This window comes from Pan troglodytes, chromosome 5 (genome assembly GCF_028858775.2).
Source record: "Pan troglodytes isolate AG18354 chromosome 5, NHGRI_mPanTro3-v2.0_pri, whole genome shotgun sequence".
Taxonomy (NCBI): Eukaryota; Metazoa; Chordata; class Mammalia; order Primates; family Hominidae; genus Pan; species Pan troglodytes.
In genome coordinates this window covers 40,648,957-40,670,116 of record NC_072403.2, presented here as the reverse complement: position 1 = coordinate 40,670,116, position 21,160 = coordinate 40,648,957, and the positions used below count along the sequence as shown (strand labels likewise).

The following is a 21,160-nucleotide window of genomic DNA, read 5'->3' as shown; positions in this document are numbered from 1 at the left end:
CTAAGGCTCAGGGCCGGGCGCAGTGGCTCACGCCTGTAATCCCAGCACTTTGGGAGGCCAAGGCAGGCGGATCACCAGGTCAAGATATCAAGACGATCCTGGCCAACATGATGAAACCCCATCTCTACTAAAGATACAAAAATTAGCTGGGCGTGGTGGCGTGCACCTGCAGTCCCAGCTACTCGGGAGGATGAGGCAGGAAAATCACTTGAACTCGGGGGGGCAGAGGTTGCAATGAACCGAAATTGCACCACTGCAAAAGGCTGCCCTGCTGATTAGTGGCAGGGCTGGAAGGTGAATCTGGCATGTTTGGCTCCAGAGCCCATGCTCCTTCCATTAACGATAGACGCTTGCCTTTCTTTACAATTGATCATATTTCTTCTTATTTGTATAACGAAAGGTCATTAGCTTAGGTCACGTAAAACAAGAAAAACCTAATTTAGTGAAAAATCAATTTTGAATATTTTTTAAATCATTGCTTTGTGTTTCTAAGAAAAGGTTTCTTCCAAGGTCTATTTAAATGAATACTAGGCATTAAAGCTATTTGCATTGAGCAGCAGTCATGAAAACCAAGAGTTAAACCCTTTAAAAGGCATTTATATTTCTTCCTCGCTGCATCTCCAGTGCCCAGATTAGTGCCTGGCCTAGGGTAGGCATTTAAGAAAATCATATTGAATACCATTCTCTTCAAATCTCGTTTACCAAAATACTCTACTACTAAGGAGGGTGCATTCCAACAAGATACTTTATCATCTGAAAAACTTCATGTCCAAATAAGCATAATATGACTCACTGGTGTATCCTCTCTGCTGTGGGCCATTCTCCTGTAGGTCAAATGGCATCATCAGCAACAAGTAATTATCAAACACCTACAGTATTTATTTAATACAGTATATCTTTATTTAACTTGGTATGCCTTCCCTTCTCTCTCTTTCCCCATCAGGTTTGGGAAGCCACAGAGTCATAGTTCCTCCCCAGGCAGGCTAGCCTGTATGTGGTAAAGACTACACAGAGACACAAATGTCACATGTGATTAGGCAGCTTTTCCAAGCTAAACAAACACAAAAGCCCCAGGAGTTTGGCCTTTCCCCCAACAAGACTCATAATTTACCACCTCTTCCTGGAGTCCTGAAATTGCAACTATAATGTGACCTCTTCCTCAGTCCCCTGCCCAACGCTGAGAAAATCAGAAAATTTCCCCAATGTCTGTGCTACTTATTCCTACTTCATCTATTAATAAAAAAGGCACTGTGTTCGCCAAGGAATGTGTAAGCATATACTGCTAAAATTTTTCTTTAAAAATTATATGTTCAGGCCAGGCACGGTGGCTCACGCCTGTAATCCCAGCACTTTGGGAGGCTGAGGCAGGCGGATCACAAGGTCAGGAGATCGAGACCATCCTGGCTAACATGGTGAAACCCTGTCTCTACTAAAAATAAAAAAATCAGCCGGGTGTGGTGGCACACGCCTGTAGTCCCAGCTACTCGGGAGGGCAAGACAGGAGAATCGCTTGAACCCGGGAGGCAGAGGTTGCAGTGAGCCGAGATCGTGCCACTGCACCCCAGCTTGGGCGACAGAGTGAGACTCAGTCTCAAAAAAAAAAAAACAAAAAAAAAACTGTATGTTCAGGCTGGGCGCAGTGGCTCACCCCTGTAACCCCGGCACTTTGGGAGGCTGAGGCAGGATTCCGTGAAGCCAGGAGTTCAAGACCAGCATGGGCAACATAGCAAGACTTGATCTCTACAAAGAAATTTTTAAATTAGCCAGGGGCGTGGTGGTGCATGGTCTCAGCTACTCAGGAGGCTGAGGCAGGAGGATCACTTGAGCCTGGGAGGTCAAGGCTGTAGAGTGCCATGATCGCGCCACTGCACTCCAGCCTAGGCACAAAGCAAGATTCCGTCTCTAAAAAACAAAAACAAGGCTAGGCGCGGTGGCTCACGCCTGTAATCCCAGCACTTTGGGAGGCCGAGGCAGGTGGATCACGAGGTCAGGAGATCGAGACCATCCTCGCCAACATGGTGAAACCCCATCTCTACTAAAATACAAAACAAAAATTAGCTGGGCGTGGTGGCGCATGCCTGTAGTCCCAGCTACTCAGGAGGCTAAGGCAGGGGAATCTCTTGAACCCAGTAGTTGGAGGTTGCAGTGAGCCGAGATCGCGCCACTGCACTCCAGCCTGGTGACAGAGTGAGACTCCGTCTCAAAAAAAAAAAAAAAAAAAACTCTACGTTCATAGGAGTGCACAGAATATCTGTGTATTACAGAGAAAAGTGTACCAGAATTAGGTTCTGTTCCATTACCTTACCTTCCTATGCAACTTAGGCAAGTCACTTATCTTCTCCAGGCTTTAGTTTCCTCAGCTATAAAATGAGGTACGAAACTAGATCAGGGATTATTCACCTAGTTCCAAGATGCCTTGAGGGATTCAGGCATGTGCTTCAGGGGTTTATAACTGCTCCTTCCTCTTAATCTTATATAAAAATTACCTGTTTGCGTATATGAATTTTTCCGGAGATAAGGTCTATAGCTTATGTCAAATTGTCCCACAAATTGTGATCCAAAAAATAACCATACCTCATGTTTTATTGAGCACATAGTATATGTTAGGCACTGTGCTAAGTCCTTACATATATTAATTCATGTAACACAATAACCTTTTTTTAATTTTTAATTTTTGTGGGTACACAGTAGTGTATATATTTATGGGGTACATGAGATGTTTTGATATAGGCACGCAATGTGAAATCAACACATCATGCAGAATGGAGTATCCATCCTCTCAAGCATTTATCCTTTGAGTTACAAACAATTCAATTACATACTTTATCTTAAAATATACTTTTTTTTTTTTTTTGAGACAGTCTCGTTCTGTCACCTAGGCTGGAGTGCTGTGGCGAAATCTTGGCTCACTGCAACCTCCGCCTCCCGAGCTGAAGCGATCCTCCTGCCTCAGCCTCCCAGGTAGCTGGGATTACAGACGTGTACCACCATGCCAGGCTAATTTCTGTATTTTAGTAGAGACAGGGTTTCACCATGTTGGCTGGGCTGGACAAACAGTAGGTCTTATTCATTCTTTTTTTTTTTTTTTTTTTTTTTTTGTACCCTTGAAGTAGATACTGTTCTTATCCCCATTTTAGAGAAAGTAAATCAGAAAGAACCCAGGCTCTTAAACAACAATGCTATGATAGGTGAGATCATCTCTAAGCCCTAAAATTCTATGTCCTTTCAAATTATACAATTCTCCTCTGGTTAAGTTATCTGTTCCATTCTGCAATCTTTGGTCATGCCCCAAATACTATTATATCTTTACACAAAACCAGACTCATGGAACATCTAGATTACTATCACCTGAAAAAGAATATATTACGTTAATCTGAGTAAAAGGTCCAAAGGCACTTTCCAGCACCAGCCTCCAATGTGCTTTTTCTTTTACTACGTGGTGATTAACCAAAAGATGGATCTGGGTCTAATTACTAACTAAAGTCTCAGATCAAAGTGTCAGCCAGGAAAAGGGGATGCAGTGGCAGGAAAAGTGTCTCACACACCGCTTACCAAAGCAATGAGAAGACCCAGAAAGAAACATCAGTGCAAGCCTGGGTGTCCCATGTTGACCGACATCTCCCCTCACCCCTACCTCCTGAAAACCACTGACCACTGTGCAGCCAAGCCCTGGGTCACTCTCCACTTGAGATACAAAGGCTGGTTAAGGTATTAACCATCACCAACTCCAGCATGGAATAAGGAGTGAAAACTAAGTGAAACCTAGCTCCCAATTTTTGTGGCCACTGGTTGTGACAACCTGCAATCGCAACACGGGGTTCAGCAGTCACTCGGCTACACCTGAAAACTGTTTTGCCGGCCAGCCTCCTCATGCCAAATTACTCAGCGACATAACATTGCTTAATAAAAGGCTGCAAAGCAGAAGCGGACGTTGTTGGTTCTTTTCACAGGCTGTCAAAAAAACCTCCACATCTTAAAGGGAAGGTTGCGGAAACTTTATCCCCAACTCTCATGACCTTTCTCCAATTAGGCTGTGTAATGAAAAGAAAAGCAAAAGAGGGAGAAAGAAGTCCAGAGGAACGGCCCTGGGTGCTGGGCTTTTCCAAGGGTGATGCAACAGGGTCAGACAGAAGAGGAGGAGGTGGGAGCTCCTGGGAAAGAGAAAACCAGCCTCAGCGTTGGAAATCTAAGGGGAAATGGCTAAGCAGGACTGGTGGCAGGGTTATTTAGAACGGGCAGGGGCATAGGATCTGGGAAAGGAGGGCGGTGAGAGGCCCAAAGGAAGGGGCAGGGGCCCAAAGGCCAGAGAAAGCAGAGAGAAGACAGCTGGTTCGGGCAGGCAAGAGTGGGCTTCGTGGGGGCCTCGGAAAGACGGTCAAGGGAGCACGGGGTGACCTGCTTGGAGGTGTGGGAGGTGGGGACAGCAGGCCAGAAGGGCCTTGAGGGGAGAGAAAAAGTCCAGGGGGTTGTTAGGGTGGGGAGAGACTAGCGGCACCGGCGCCAGGACAGGAGGGCCCAGCGCGGGGGAAGCACAGAGCGGCGACAACGGTGGGCGCCGGCGGGCGCGGGGAGAAGCTGTCCGGGCTCGAGTTAGGCAGGGGCTGCCACGGAGTCCGGGCTCCGGGCTGGAGAGAGGGAGACTGGGCCCGGAGCGCGGCGTCAGGGAGGAGGTCGGAGAGGGTTAGGAAGGGCCCAGGACCGCCGGGGGCCGGCGCTGGCGCTCTCACCGGGACAGGTGTTTCAGGATCTGCTTCTTAATGATCCCGGCCATGCCGGAGCCGCGGCCCGCGTGGAAGGCGGGTGGGCCGGCAGCTGTGGCCTCCTCAGTTGTGGAGAAGAGGCGGCCCCCTCACCTCGCCGCGGCGTGAGCACCGGACACAGCCGCCGCCGCCGCCGCCGCCATGGCGCTTTCTCGCCCCTGTTTGGGCGCCTGGCGCTCCGCCACGATCCCACCCACCAGCGCGGCGCCGCGGCCGCCGGCCCAGAGCGACGCGAAGATCGCGCGCCACCCGCCGGCCTTGCTTGCGGCGGCCAGAGGCGCGCGCGGTGAGGGGCGGCGGCGCGCGCAGCGCCGGGGCTGGCTGGCTCGAGCCTCCTCCCTCCGCGCTCCCGTCCGCCTCTCGGGTCTGAAACGCTTCTTTCGCCTCTGAGGGGTGTGCGGTTCCTTTCGCACCCGGCAGTCGCCTTGAAACCTAGGAGAAAGGCGAGGTAGTTGTAATCTTTGCAGAAATTCGTTAGATCATTGCGCAGCTCCCGGATGCCAGCGTCCGCCTCTCATTTATGTCCCTCACACATTCACTCAGTATTTGTTGAGCACCAGCTGTACTCCAGGAATCGGGCTGGGGACTGAAAAGTAGTATCAAGGACCTCACAGACCCATAGATGGGACACGCGAACCAACCGCTGCGGTCACCTGCGAAGGGCTTTGTGCTGGAGAGCTGGGAAGGGGGCGCCCGTCACCCTCTTGGTGCCTCCCTTAGCCTCGGCTCCTGAACCGATGGGCAAAATGTATTTACTCAAGACCTGAGCGGCTCACTGCAGAAGCACTCCCTCCCAAATGTGGGGTCAGAAGAAACTGAGACGGTCAATTGTTAAAATGACCTAGGACTTTAGAGATCAGCTTCTTCACTGTGCAAATACGGAAACGGAAGCCCTGGGAAATAAGAGCTTTCCCAAGGTCACCTACTTAGGGCCACCCAGGACTAGAACCCAAGTATTCTGACTCCCAGTCAAGTGTTAGATCCACTCTATTTCATCCATATGCTTAAAAGTGTAACCCGCATGCCGGCGACACCCGTAGACCCAATGGCAAAGATGGAAAGATGACAGTTCTCCGGACTTAAGCCTTCAAGCAAAAACTTGGAAAAAAAAAGAAAAACAAAAACCTCTTGAGACAGCCTTATAGGAAGTCTGGCCCCCAGCTAATATTGCATTTTAAATGTAGTCATTCTTTAATATAAAACCAAAGACATTCAACCATGTCTCCCTGTCTCCCCCGTCAGTCATTCAGGGTGCTCCAAAACAATTGTTTCCCTCAAAACAATTACTCCCTAATTCCAGAGACAGTCTAAGCACGGTAAACCATATGAATGTTAAATTTTAAAAATGAATAATAAGGCCAGCCGCGGTGGCTCTCCCCTGTAATCCCAGCACTTTGAGAGGCCGAGACAGATGGATCGCTTGGGCCCAGGAGTTCAAGATCAGCCTGGGTAACATGACGAAATCTCATCTCTACAAAAAATACAGAAATTAGCCGGGCGTGGTGGCACGCGCCTGTAATCCCAGCTACTCGGGAGGCTGAGGTGGGAGGATCCCTTGAGCCTGGGAGGCAGAGGTTGCAGTGAGCTGAGATCACCCCACTGCACCCCAACCTGGTCGACTGAGCAAGACTGTCTCAAAAATAACACACCATGCATTCCTATGCCTATCCCTTAGTCATAGTAAGTTCAATTTTTCCCAGAAGTCCCCAAAATATTATATAAAAGGGAAGCAAATCATCCTCGGCCCGGGTGCTTTACTACCCACTCCCCTCCAGTAGGACTGAATATCATTAATTGTCCCTCTGCCCACCTCTCACCAGAATATATAACAGGGACCAATAGGGCCTATGGAAGAGGAGGTTTCTTGCCAATGTTATCGGCTATTATTGCTTTTTCCCAATTCGGTCCTCAGCCACAGGGGCCTCACAGCAATTTTTGCATTTCAGGCTTCCTTTGTTGGAGCACCCCAGCAAAGAAGATTGGACATCTAAATCAGCTATGTAAGGCAAAACCTACCTCATGCTCAGAGACTCAGCATCCTCACTGAATGTGTCATCACGCCTGGTGAATGAGTTATTTTTGTTGAATGCAAAAATTCGTTCTTTACAAAAATATGGCCTCTTTAGGGACCAGGAAATAGGAGAGTTAATATTCTCACCAACACTATTAATGTGTTTATCCTTCCTTGTAATTCTAAGAATCTGAGACATATAAAGACAAAAGGAGGCCAGGCGCGGTGGCTCACGCCTGTAATCCCAGCACTTTGGGAGGTCGAGGCGGGCGGATCACCTGAGGTCAGGAGTTCGAGACCAGCCTCAACATGGAGAAACCCCGTCTCTACTAAAAATACTAATTAGCCGGGTGTGGTGGTGCATGCCTGTAATCCTAGCTACTCGGGAGGCTGAGGCAGGAGAACTGCTTGAACCTGGGAGGCGGAGGTTGCGGTGAGCCGAGATGGCACCATTGCACTCCAGCGTGGGCAACAAGAGAGAAACTCCATCTCAAAAATAAATTAATTAATTAACTAATTTAATTAAATAAAAGACAAAAGGGATCTGAAGCCAATCCATGCATTTTTTTCAAATTAAACATTTTATATTGAGATGATTATAGATTAACATTCAGTTGTAAGAAATAATACAAATAGGCCAGCCGTGGTGGCTCATGCCTGTAATCCTAGCACTTTGGGAGGCCAAGGCGGGGGGATCACTTGAGGTCAGGAGTTCAAGACCAGCCTGGCCAACATGGTGAAACCCCATCTCTACTAAAAATACAAAAATTAGCTGGGCGTGTTGGTGGGTGCCTGTAATCCCAGCTACTTGGGAGGCTGACACAGGAGAATTGTTTGAACCCAGGAGGCGAAGGCTGCAGTGAGTGATCATGCCCCTGCCTGGGTAACAGAGCAGGACTCTATCTCAAAAAAAAAAAAAAGAGAGAGAGAGAAAGAGAGAAATAATACAAATAAATCCTTGTATCCTTTACCTAGTTCTCCCCAATAATAACATCTTGCAAAACTATATTGCAATATTACAACCAAGATATTGACATCAATAGATAATATACAGAACATGTCCATCAGTGTTGCCCTTTTTTTTCTGTAGATGGAGTCTCACTCTGTCGCCCAGGCTGGAGTGCAATGGCGTGAACTTGGCTCACTGCAACCTCTGCCTCCCAAGTTCAAGCAATTCTCCTGCCTTAGCCTCCAGAGTAGCTGGGATCACAGGCGCATGCCACCACGCCAGGCTAATTTTTGTATTTTAGAAGAGACGGGGTTTCACCATGTTGGCCAGGCTGGTCTCAAACTCCTGACCTCAGGTGATCTGCCTGCCTCAGCCTCCCAAAGTGCTGGGATTACAGGCGTGAGCCACCACGCCCAGCCACTGTTGCCCTTTTATAATCACCCCAATCTTCCTCCAGTACCCACCACCTCCTTAACCCCAGCAACCACTAATGTGTTCTCCATTTCTATAATTTTGTAATTTCAAGAATGTTATATAAATGGAACCATACAGTATGTAACCTTTGGGGACTGTACTTTTTCTTATTATTTATTTTTAATTTTTATTATTATTTTTAGAGATGGGGTCTCGCTCTGTTGTTGCCTGGGATGGAGTGCAGTGGTGCAATCATAGCTCACTGTAGCCTCCATAGCTCACTGTAGCCTCCAACTCCTGGTCTCAAGTGATCCTCCCACCTCAGCCTCCTGAGTGGCTGGGACTACAGGCACATGCCACCATGCCTGGCTAATTGTTTTATTTTTGGTAGAGACAGGATCTTGCTATGTTGCCCAGGCTGGCATTGAACTCCTGGGCTCAAGCGATACTCCCACTTTGGCCTCCCAAAGAGCTGAGATTATAGGTGTGAGCCACCACGTGCCCGGCCTGAGGGTACTTTTTCCATCAGCATAATTCTCTGGAGATTCATCCAGGTAGTTATGTGTATGAATAGTTTGTTCCTTTTTCCTGATGAGTAGTATTCCATGATATAGATATACCACAGTTTGCTTAACCATTCACCTGCTGAAGGACATCTGGGCTGTTTCCAGTTTTCTATTATTATGAATAAGCCTGCTATAAATATTTGTGTACAGGTGTTTGTGTGAGCATTAGTTTTCATTTTGCTGGGATAAGTGCCCAGGAGTGCAATAGCTGGGTTGTATGGTAGTTGAGTGTTTAGCATATCTAAAAACTGCCAAACTGGTATTCAGAATGACTATTATCATTTCACATTCCCACCAGCAGTGTGTAAGTGATCCAGTTTCTCTGTATCTTCACCATAATTTGTGTTGTCACTATATTTATTTTAGCCATTTGATAGGTATGTAGTGATACCTCATTGTAGTTTTGATTTGTATTTCCCTAATGGCCAATGACATTGAATACCTTTTCACATGATTTGCCATCTGTATATCTGCTTCAGTGAAATCCCTCTTCATGTCTTTTACCCACATTCTAATTGGATTTTCATTTTTCACCCTTGAGTTTTGAGAGTTATTTATATATTTGAAATATTAGTCTCTTGTTTGGTATGTCATTTGCAAATCTTTCTTTCTTTCTTCTTCTTTTTTTTTTTTTTTTTCTGAGACAGGGTCTCACTCTGTCATCCAGGTTGGAGTGCAGTGGCGCAATCACGTTCACTGCAGCCTCCACCTCCAAGGTTCAAGCAATTCTCCCACCTCAACCCCCTCCCCACCCCACTGAGTAGCTGGTACTACAGGCATGTGCCATCACACACGCTAATTTTTGTATTTTTTGTAAAGACAAGGTTTCACCATGTTGCCCAGGCTGGTCTCAAATTCCTGGGCTCAAGTGATCCACCCACCTCAGCCTCCTGAGTGGCTGGGATTACAGGCGTTGAGTCACCACGCTGGGCCTTGCAAATATTTTCTCACAGGCTGTAGGTTGTCTTTTTTCCTCTTTTTTTATTTTTATTTTTTTATTTTTGAGATGGAGTTTCACTCTTGTTGCCCAGGCTGGAGTGCAATGGCGCCATCTCGGCTCACTGCAACCTCCGCCTCCCGGGTTCAAGCAATTCTCCTGCCTCAGCCTCCCAAGTAGCTGGGATTACAGGCATGTGCCACCACGCCCGGCTAATTTTGTATTTTTCGTAGAGACGTGGTTTCTCCATGTTGGTCAGGCTGGTCTCGAACTCCCGACCTCAGGTGATCCGCCCGCCTTGGCCTCCCAAAGTGCTGGGATTACAGGCATGAGCCACCAAACCCAGCCTTTGTCTTTTTCCCTCTTAATAGGTGTTTTGTGGCCAGGTGTATTGGCAATGGCGCGATCTTGGGCTCAAGCAGTCTTCTTACCTTAGCCTCCCAGGTAGCTGGGACTACAGGCCCGTGCCACTCCACCCAGCTATATATATATATTTCATACAGAGTCTCACTCTGTTGCCCAGACTGAAGTGCAGTGGTGCAATCTCGGCTCATGGCAACCTCTGCCTCCCGGGTTCAAGCAATTCTCCTGGCTCAGCCTCCCGAGTAGCTCGGATTACAGGCGCCCGCCACCACGCCCAGCTAACTTTCATATTTTTAGTAAAGATGGGGTTTTGCCATGTTGCCCAGGCTGGTCTTGAAATCCTCGCCTCAAGTGATCCACCTGCCTTGGCCTCCCAAGTGCTGGGATTACAGGTGTGAGCCACTGCCCCTGGCCCAGTTGGGCATATTTATGTGGATCTATTTCTAGGGTCTCTATTTAGTTTCATTGATCTATGTCCTTCTCCCAATACCACACAGTCTTGATAAGTGTAGCTATGTAATAAGTCTTGAAATCAGGTAGAATCCTCCCACTTTATTCCTTTTTTAAGAGACAGGATCTTGCCCTGTCACCGAGTACAGTGGTGTGATCATAGCTACAGCCTCAACCTCCTGGGCTTAAATGATCCTCCTGCCTCAGCCTCCCCAGTAACTGGGACCACAAGTGCATGCCACCATACCCAGCTAATTTTTATTTTTGTAGAGATGGGGTCTCAGTATGTTGCCCAGGCTGGAGTGCAGTGGTGCAATCTCCAGGTGTTCCAAAGTGTTGGAATTACAGGCATGGGCCACCACACCCGGCCTATTCTTTCTCAAAATTGTTTTTGCTATTCTAGTTTCTTTATCTTCCCATTTAAATTTTTTATTTTTATTTTTATTTTTTTGAGACAGAGTCACCCAGGCTGGAGTGCAGTGGCACGATCTCAGCTCATTGCAACCTCTACCTCCTGAGTTCAAGTGATTCTCATGCCTCGACCTCTTGAGTAGCTGGGATTACAGGTGCCTGCCATCATGCCTGGCTAATTTTTGTATTTTCAGTATTTTCGTATTTTTGTATTTTCAGTAGAGACATGTTGGCCAGGCTGGCCTCAAGCGATCTGCCCATCTCAGCCTCCCAAAGTGCTGGAATTACAGGCGTGAGCTACTATGCCCGGCCCAACCATTTAAATTTTAGAATAATCCTGTCTATATCTACAAACATCTTGCTGGAATTTTAACAGGAATGGGGTTAAAAGTGTATATCAAATTAGGGTGTATAAACATATTTATTATATTCAGTCTTCTAATATTTTTATTTTGATCTTCTGTGATTTCTTTCATCAGCACTATGTACTTTTTAGCATACCCAGCCTATACTAGTTTTATTAGATTTACGTCTGTTTTTTCTTTTGAGCAGTTATGTTATTTTTAATGTATGTGTCCACGTGCTCATTGCTAGTATACAGAAAAACCATTATTTTTGGATGTTTATCTTGTACCTTGAAACTTTGCTGAACTCACTCATTAGCTCTTTTTATAGGTTGAAGTAGTATTTTGTAGTATGAGGTCGTTTTGTAGATTCCTTAATTTTTTCTTTTTTTAATGAGATGGAGTCTTGCTCTGTCATCACCCAGACTGGAGTGTAGTGGTGCTTTCAAGGCTCACTGTGACTTCGACATCTGGGGCTCAAGTGATCCTCCCACCTCGGCCTCCCAAAGTGCTGGGATTACAGGTGTGAGTTACCTTCTTGGAATTTTTTATGTACACAATTATGTCATATGCAATTGGGACAATTTTGTTTCTTCCTTTCTGATCTGCATGTCTTTTAATTTTTTCTGGTAGCTAAAACTTCAAGTACTTTGTTAAAAAGAGTGCTAAGAGTGGACATTTTTGTCTTATTCCCAAACTTAGGGGCAAAGCATTCAGTTTTCGCCAACACATAGATCAGCTGTAGATTTTTGTGGATGCTCTTTAACAAGTTGAGGAAGTTCTCTATTTTTCCCTACTTTTATCAAGTGTTGAATTTTGTCAAATGCTTTGTCTGCATGAAATGCTATGATCAAGAATTTTTCTTATTTAGCCTGTTAACATGGTGGATTAAATTTAATATTATTATTATTTTTTTTCTTGAGGCAGAGTTTCACTCTTGTTGCCCAGGCTGGAGTGCAATAGCACGATCTCAGCTCACCGCAACCCCCGCCTCCCAGGTTCAAGCGATTCTCCTGCCTCAACCTCCGAAGTAGCTGGGATTACAGGCATATGCCACCACGCCCAGCTAATTTTTTAATTTTTAGTAGAGATGGGGTTTCACCATGTTGGCCAGGATGGAAATTTTGTATTTTTAGTAGAGACGGGGTTGCTCCATGTTGGTCAGGCTGGTCTTGAATTCCTGACCTCAGGTGATCCACCCGCCTCAGCGTCCTAAAGTGCTGGGATTACAGGCGTTAGCCACCACGCCCGGCAGTAATTTTTTTTTGAGACAGAGTTTCACTCTTGTTGCCCAGGCTGGAGTACAATGGCACGATCTCCGCTCACCGCAACCTCCACCTTCTGGGTTCAGGTGATTCTCCTGCCTCAGCCCCCCTAGTAGCTGGGATTATAGGCATGTGCCACCACGCCCAGCTAATTTTGTATTTTTAGTAGAGATGTGGTTTCTCCATGTTGATCAGGCTGGTCTCAAACTCCTGACCTCAGGTGATCTGCCCACCTCAGCCTCTCAAAGTGTTGGGATTACAGGCGTGAGCCACCACGCCCAGCCTAATGATTTTCAAATACTGAATCAGCCTGCATCCCCGAAACAGACCTCTTTTGGTCATGGTATATAATGTTCATATATTACTGAATTCTGATTGCCAATATTTGGCTAAGGATTTGTGTGCATTTCCTAGATGGCTAATGTTGAATATCTTTTCATGGGTTTTTGGCCATTTGTAAATCTTCTTTGGAAAAAATGTCTCTACGGATCTCATCGATTTTTTAATTGTCTTTTTATTTGTTGAGTTATACTTCTTTATATATTGTAGATACAAGTCCCTTACACGATACATTATTTGCAAAAATTTTCTCCCATTCTGTGAGTTGTCTTAATTTTCCTGATAGAAAAATGAAGTGCAGGCTGGGCACGGTGGCTCACGCCTGTAATCCCAGCACTTCAGGAGGCCAAGGTGGGCATATCACCTGAGGTCAGGAGTTCAAGACCAGCCTGGCCAACATGGTGAAACCCCATCTCTACTAAAAATACAAAAAAGTTAGCCAGGTGTGGTGGCACACGCGTATAGTCCCAGCTACTCAGGTGGCTGAGGCAGGGGAATCGCTTAAACCTGAGAGGCAGAGATTGCAGTAAGCTGGGATTGTGCCACTGTACTCTAGCCTAGGCAACAGAGTGAGACTCTGTCTCAAAAACAAAAAAAAAAAAAAAAAAGAAAGAAAAAGAAAAATGAAGTGCAAAAAACTTTGTTGATACCCAGTTTATCTTCCCCCAACTTGTGTTGCTGTGCTTTTGGTGTCATATCTAAGAAATCATTGCCTAATCTGAAGACATGAAGATTTACATCTATATTCTCTTCTAAGATTGTATAGTTTTAGCTCTTATATTTAGGAATATGATCCATTTTAACATGACCCATATATAATTTTTGTATATGGTGTGATGCAGGGAATCAACTTCATAATTTTGCATGGGGATATCCAGTTGTCCTAGCAACATTTGTTGAAACCATTTTCTTGCCCATTGAATTGTCTTGGTGAAAATCAATTGATCACAAACGCAAGGGTTTACTTCTGGACTCTTAATTCTGTTTGATTTATCTATATGTCTATTCTTATGCAAGTACCACAGTGTCTTGATTAATTAGTTTTGTAATAAGTTTTAAAATAAAGAATCTATCGGCCGGGCGCCGTGGCTCACACCTGTAATCCCAGCACTTTGGGAGGCCGAGGCGGGCGGATCACGAGGTCAGGAGATCGAGACCATCCTGGCTAACACGGCGAAACCCCGTCTCTACTAAAAATACAACAAAAATAAATAAATAAATAAATTAGCCGGATGTAGCGGGGGGCACCTGTAGTCCCAGCTACTCGAAGGCTGAGGCAGGAGAATGGCGTGAACCGGGGAAGCGGAGCGTGCAGTAAGCCAAGATCGCGCCACTGCACTCCAGCCTGGGCGACAGAGTGAGACTCCGTCTCAAAAAATAAAATAAAATAAAATAAAAATGTGCGGGCGCGGTGGCTCACGCCTGTAATCCTTGCACTTTGGGAGGCCGAGGTGGGTGGATCACAAGGTCAGGAAATCGAAACCATCCTGGCTAACACGGTGAAACCTCGACTCTACTAAAAATACAAAAAAATTAGCCGAGCGTGGTGTTGGGCGCCTGTGGTCCCAGATGCTCAGGAGGCTGAGGCAGGAGAATGGCGTGAAGCTGGTAGACGGAGCTTGCAGTGAGCCGAGATGACGCCACTGCACTCCAGCCTGGGCGACAGAGCGAGATTCCGTCTCAAAAAAATAAAAACTAAATAATAAAATAAAATAAAAATAAAAATTAATATAAAGAATCTATCATGTTTTTGTGTGTATCTCTTTGTATAGCTTTTAGTTGTTTCTCTGGGTTATTACATTATATATACACACCTTATCACATCTACTGGTGTTGACATTTACCAGTTCAAGTGAAGTGTGGACATCTTTTTTTTTTTTTTTTTTTGAGACGGAGTCTCGCTCTGTCGCCCAGGCTGGAGTGCGGTGGCGCAATCTCGACTCACTGCAAGCTCTGCCTTCCGGGTTACGCCATTGTCCTGCTGCAGCCTCTCGAGTAGCTGGGACTACAGGCGCCCGCCACCACGCCCGGCTAATTTTTTGTATTTTTAGTAGAGACGGGGTTTCACCTTGGTCTCAATCTCCTGACCTTGTGATCCGCCCACCTCGGCCTCCCAAAGTGCTGGGATTACAAGCATGAGCCACCGCGCCCGGCCAAAGTGCAGACATCTTACCTTCTTTTATGTCTCCTTATCTTTTTTTTTTTTTTTTTTTTTTTGAGACGGAGTCTTGCTCTGTCACTCAGGCTGGAGTCCAGTGTTGCGATCTCAGCTCACTGCAACCTCTGCCTCCCGGATTCAAGCGATTCTCCTGCCTCAGCCTCTGGGTAGCTGGGATTACAGGCGTGTGCCACCATGCCCGGCTAATTTTTGTATTCTTAGTAGAGACGGGGTTTCACTACATAGGCCAGGCTGGTCTCAAACTCCTGACCTCAGGGGATCCACCCGCCTTGGCCTCCCAAAGGGCTGGGATTACTGGTGTGAGCCACTGCACCCAGCCATACCCTTCACTTCTTTATCCTTTCAACAACCATTCCTACAAAGTACTAGGATATGATATATAGGCAAAGGAAAGAAGGAAAGGATTAGAAGACCTGTTCTCAGGGTCACTGTGACTAAGTATTTACAAAGTGCTTTGAGATTTTGACTTCATGTGCTATGCTTCAAGTATTATCATTAGATGAGGACAAAAGTCAATGGGCTTTTTTTAATTGGCAGGTAGGGAAAGATACCTATTCAAGTATAGAGCTATGTAACTGGGACACTTAATCATCAGTGAACTTTTCCAAAGGCTTTTCCAAATTTGGATTAATCAAATTAGCCTATGGCTCTGTACAATGATCCTATTACTCATGCAGCTTAAAATCAGGGGATTAGAATTCTGACAAACTGGCCAGGAGAGGTGCCTCACGCCTGTAATCCCAGCACTTTGGGGGGGCAGAGGCAGGCGGATCACGTGAGGTCAGGAGTTCGAGACCAGCCTGGCCAACATAGTGAAACCCCAACTCTACTAAAAATACACAAAAAAATTAGCCAGGCGTGGTGGCGGACGCCTGTAATCCCAGCTACTCGGGAGGCTGAGGCAGGAGAATCGCTTGAACACAGGAGGCGGAGGTTGCAGTGAGCCGAGATTGCACCACTGCACTCCAGCATGGGCAACAAGAGTGAAAGTCTGTCTCAAAAAAAAAAAAAAAAAAAAACCAATTCTGACAAATCACTCAAAAGCCCTAGCAGTGGAAATGCTGACAGCTTGGACTTTAAGCATACTTACAATGGCTTCAGATCTGCCCACGGAAGCAAGTACATTATCCCACATCGACACTAACTTCTTTAATTTTGTTATTTCGTAGTATTCTTGTGTGCACCTTTACAAATTCTCCCATTACAGTTCATTATATTTCAGAATTAAGACCAGATGTCTAAAGGCACAATAGCAATAAATAAGTTCTACTGTCTTCTTCACAGCTTCTCACAAAGGAAATGTCTTATTCATTATAATTATACTTTTGCCCTAAGAGTTGATAAAAACACAAAAAGAACTTTATTTTTGTGAGACAGGGTCTCACTCTGCTGCCCTGGCTGGAGTGCAGTGGCGCTATCTTGGCTCATTGCAGCCTGGACCTTCCAGGCTCAAGCGATCCTCCCACATAGCTGGGACAACAGGCGTGCACCACTATGCCCAGCTAATATTTTGTATTTTTTGTAGAGACAAGGTTTCACCATGTTGCCCAGGCTGAAAAATAACTTTTAAAAACTATTGTTTCTACTTTTATTCATTGTAGATGAAGCTTGTTAAGCTTTTAGGTCATCACACTGTTTTTCTGAAGCTACATAAAATGCTTTCTTGCATACACAAAAGACACATTCTTCACCTAGAAACTGACAGAGCCATCCAAACCAGAAACTTGAGGAATCACATGTAAAGCACAGTTGGCAAGGTTTCTACTAACAAACTGTTAAGTCTGCAGAAGATTTTTTATTTTTATTTTTTTGAGACGGAGTCTCGCTCTGTCCGCCAGGCTGGAGTGCAGTGGCGCGATCTCGGCTCACTGCAAGCTCCGCCTCCCGGGTTCGCGCCATTCTCCTGCCTCAGCCTCCCGAGTAGCTGGGACTACGGGTGCCCGCTACTGTGCCCGGCTAATTTTTTGTATTTTCAGTAGAGACAAAGTTTCACCGTGTTAGCCAGGATGGTTTCGATCTCCTGACCTCGTGATCCGCCCGCCTTGGCCTCCCAAAGTGCTGGGATTACAGGCATGAGCCACCGCGCCCGGCCTGCAGAAGATTTTACTAACAAATCTGAGCTATAAACATCAGACACATAAATCATCAATTTCTGAAACTTAAGTTCTTCTTAGAAAGATGTGACTGGCTGGGCATGGTGGCTCACGCCTGTAATCTCAGCACTTTGGGAGGCTGAGGTGGGCGGATCACGAGGTCAGGAGATAGAGATCATCCTGGCCAACATGGTGAAACCCTATCTCTACTAAAAATACAAAAATTAGCCGGGGGTGGCAGTATGTGCCTGTAATCCCAGCTACTTGGGAGGCTGAGGCAGGAGAATCGCTTGAACCCGGGAGGCAGAGTTTGCAGTGAGCCAAGATTGCACCACTGCACACAAGCTTGGGCGACAAAGCGAGACTCCATCTCAAAAAACAAACAAACAAACAAACAAACAAATGTGACTAAATGTGAAACTAAAAAGCAACAAGTAATCCTGTCAAAGGTTCAGTTGATTCAGCTTCTATATAGACAGCATAAAGACCATTTATTTGTCAAAATCTCTAATCTCTAGTTTACTTAAATAAACTGGTTTATTTACCTAAATTAGCCCCTCTTCAAAATAGTCACAAATTTCTAGGAGAAAAAGCAACCCAACTACCATCATTTCAATTTCTAGCTCCAAACCTTTTAAAAATTATAGGCACACACACACATGCAGTTATGTTCTCAAATAGAGCAGATCCTAAGACTTTCTCTTTCTCTCTCCTCTCCTCCCCACTCTTTTTGAGAGTGTCTTGCTCTGTTGCCCAGGCTGGAGTGCAGTGGCGTGATCTCTGCTTACTTGCAACCTCCACCTCCCGGACTCAAATGATGCTCCCACCTCTGAAGTAGCTGGGATCACAGGCACACCCACCAAGCCCAAAATACAGAAATTTTTTGTATTTTTTTGTAGAGATGAGGTCTCGCCATGTTGCCCAAGCTGGTCTTGAACCCCAGGCTCAAGTGATCCACCTGCCTCGGCCTCTCAAAGGGCTGGGATGATAGGCGTGAGCCAACACACTCAGCTTCTAAGAGTTTTTTCTAAATATGCTAAGAAACAAAATCTAGCTTTTCCAAAATGTAAATTTCCTAGGCCCTACCCCAGGATCTACTGAATCAAAATCTGGAATCTTCATTTTGAAAAAGGCCCCTTGTGATTCTCATCATCAGCAGTTATAAATTTCTGGTTTAGGGTACCCTCTGCCATAATGTCACTATAACAACAACCTCAGTTGGCAAAGGTGTTTTGCTTCCGTTTTTTTTTTTTTTGAGACGGAGTCTTGGCCTGTCACCAGGCTGGAGTGCAGTGGTGTGATCTTGGCTCACTGCAAGCTCCACCTCCCAGGTTCGAACAATTCTCCTGCCTCAGCCTCCCGAGTAGCTGGGACTACAGGCATGTGCCACCACACCCAGCTAATTTGTGTATTTTTAGTACAGACGGGGTTTCACCATGTTGGCCAGGATGGTCCCGATCTCTTGACCTCGTGATCCACCTGCCTTGGCCTCCCAAAGTGCTGGGATTACAGGCGTGAGCCACCGCGCCTGGCCGCTTCTGTTTTTTTAAATAGGTAATGACTCAATATAAAAAAAGTGACAAGCCTTTCTCCCCTCATATCTATCCCACAGCCACCCACTTTAACCTTCATGAGTAACCAGTATTATCAGTTGCTTCTTTGTCCTTGTAGAAACCATTATACATACACAGGCAAATACAGATATTTCCTTTGAAAAAGGATAGCCGCGGCCCGGCGCGGTGGCTCACGCCTGTAATCCCAGCACTTTGGGAGGCTGAGGTAGGCGGATCACGACGTCAGGAGATCGAGACCATCCTGGCTAACACAGGGAAACCCCGTCTCTACTAAAAATACAAAAAATTAGCTGGGCGTGGTGGCGGGCGCCTGTAGTCCCAGCTACTCAGGAGGCTGAGGCAGGAGAATGGCGTGAACCTGGGAAGCGGAGCTTGCAGTGAGCCGAGATCGTGCCACTGCACTCCAGCCTGGGGACAGAGCGAGACTCCATCTCAAAAAAAAAAAAAAAAAAAAAGGTTGCCGTAAACAATACATTGTTAGGTGAACCAATGTGTAGAACAATGTGTATCTTGGAGATCGTTTCCTATTGGTACACAGAACTTCCTTATTCTCTTTTAACATGCATAGTATATGGAACTGTGTATTGATGCATGTATATGCAACATAGTATATGCAACTGTATTATACTTAAATCAGCCCATCATTGGACATCTATATTATTTCCAATCTTTTGCTGCAATACATAATACACATATGTCAGTCATTTCATACATGTGCAAGTCTACCTGCAGGATAAATTCCTAGACATGGAAATACTAGGTCAAAGATACAGGTATTCTAATTCTGATAGATACTGCCAAATTGCCTTCCCAGAGGGTATAATAGTTTTCATTCCCACTTGCAATATGAGAGAGTTTTAAGGTTTTTTGTTTGTTTTTTCTCGAGACGGAGTCTTGCTCTGTCACCCAGGGTAGAGTGCAATGGTGTGATCTTGGCTCACTACAACCTCTGCCTCCTGGGTTCAAGCAATTATCCTGCCTCAGCCTCCCGAGTAGCTAGGATTACAGGTGTGCACCACCACATCCAGCTAATGTTTTGTATTTTTTAGTAGAGACGGGGTTTCACCATGTAAGCCAGACTGGTCTCAAACTCCTGACCTTGTGATCCGCCCACCTCGGCCTCCCAAAGTGCTGGGATTACAGGCATGAGACACCATGCCCAGCCGAGAGTTTAAGCTTTATACTTCACTGAATATGAACAGTGCCAATGGCTTCCTTTCTAGATGCTTCCCTGAAAATATGCTACTTTTACAGCCTAGTTATGTAACAAACAGGATTCTAAAAACACATTCTGGGACAGGCGCAGTGGCTCACCCCTGTAATCCCAGCACTTTGGGAGGCCAAGGCAGGAGGATCACTTGAGCCCAGGAGGTCAAAGCTGTAGTAAGCTATGACTGAGCCACTGCACCCCAACCTGGACAATAGAGTGAGACCCTATCTCAAAAAATAAATAAAAGCACCTTCTGTAACACAGAAATCTGTGTAATTTTACCAATGCTACAGAAAGTTTTCAGGCCAGGTGTAGTGGCTCACGCCTGTTATCCCAACACTTAAGGAGGCTGAGGCAAGAGGAATGCTTGAAACCAGGAGTTCCAGAATAGCCTGGCCAATATTGTGAGACACTATCTCTAATTTAAAGTTGTTTGGGTTGTTTTTTGTTTTTTGTTTTTTTTTTGAGATGGGGTCTTGCTCTTGTTGCCCAGGCTATAATGGTGCAATCTCAGCTCACTGCAACCTCTGCCTCCCAGGCTCAAGCGATCCTCCCACCTCAGCCTCTAGAGTAGTTGGGACTACAGGCGTGTGCCATCACACCCAGCTAATCTTTGTATTTTTTTGTAGAGAGAGGGTTTCCCCATGTTGCCCAGGCTGGTTTCAAACTCATGGACTCAAGGAATCCACCCACCTCAGCCTCCCAAAGTGCCGGGATTAGAGGCGTGAGCTATCACACTCGGCCCTTAAGTTATTTTGTATTGTTATTATTAGTAGTATTTTTGATTATTATATTATTATTTTTGAGACTCTGTCGCCCAGGCTAGAGTACAGTGGCACGATCTCGGCTCACTGCAACCTCTGCCTCCCGGGTTCAAGTGATTCTCCCACCTCAGCCTCTTGAGTAGCTGGGATTACAGGCATGTGCCACCACGCCTGGCTAATTTTTTGTATTTTTAGTAGAGATGGGGTTTCACCGCACTGGTCAGGCTGGTCTGGAACTCCCAACCTCAGGTGATCTGCCCTCCTCGGCCTCCCAAACTGCTGGGATTACAGGCGTGAGCCACCACGCCTGGCCTTAAAGTTATTTTTTAAAAAGGAGAAATTTTTCAGATTATTTGAGCCCAAGAAAGAGGGGAGCTGAGAGAAAGGAGAAGCTGAGGTTAGGGCAATTCTTCCCATTCTTGGCTGACATGCACACGACGGGAACTATTTTCCCTTACTTCAGCATAAAAGACTTAAAATTTTCCACTTACTATACAAAGTGTTATTCATGTGAAAAATTAACCAAGCTGT

General features: G+C 45.8%; 1 protein-coding gene across 4 annotated transcripts in view; it reads right to left on the bottom strand.

The window, feature by feature from the left end:
* The window catches only part of BLTP3A (bridge-like lipid transfer protein family member 3A), an 86,527-nt gene extending 81,095 nt beyond the window's left edge, over nt 1–5,432 (bottom strand). For 2 of the 4 annotated variants that reach the window (XR_010157688.1, XM_518418.8), the window contains exon 1: nt 4,728–5,432. Coding sequence is in view for 2 of the 4 variants with exons in the window: in XM_518418.8 (XP_518418.3) it covers nt 4,728–4,771 (44 nt within the window). In the remaining 2 variants the exon portion in view is untranslated. The remainder of the gene's footprint in view (nt 1–4,727) is intronic. The other 2 variants (XR_010157689.1, XM_016955280.4) reach the window with 1 other exon arrangement.
* Nucleotides 5,433–21,160: the final 15,728 nt, after the last annotated feature.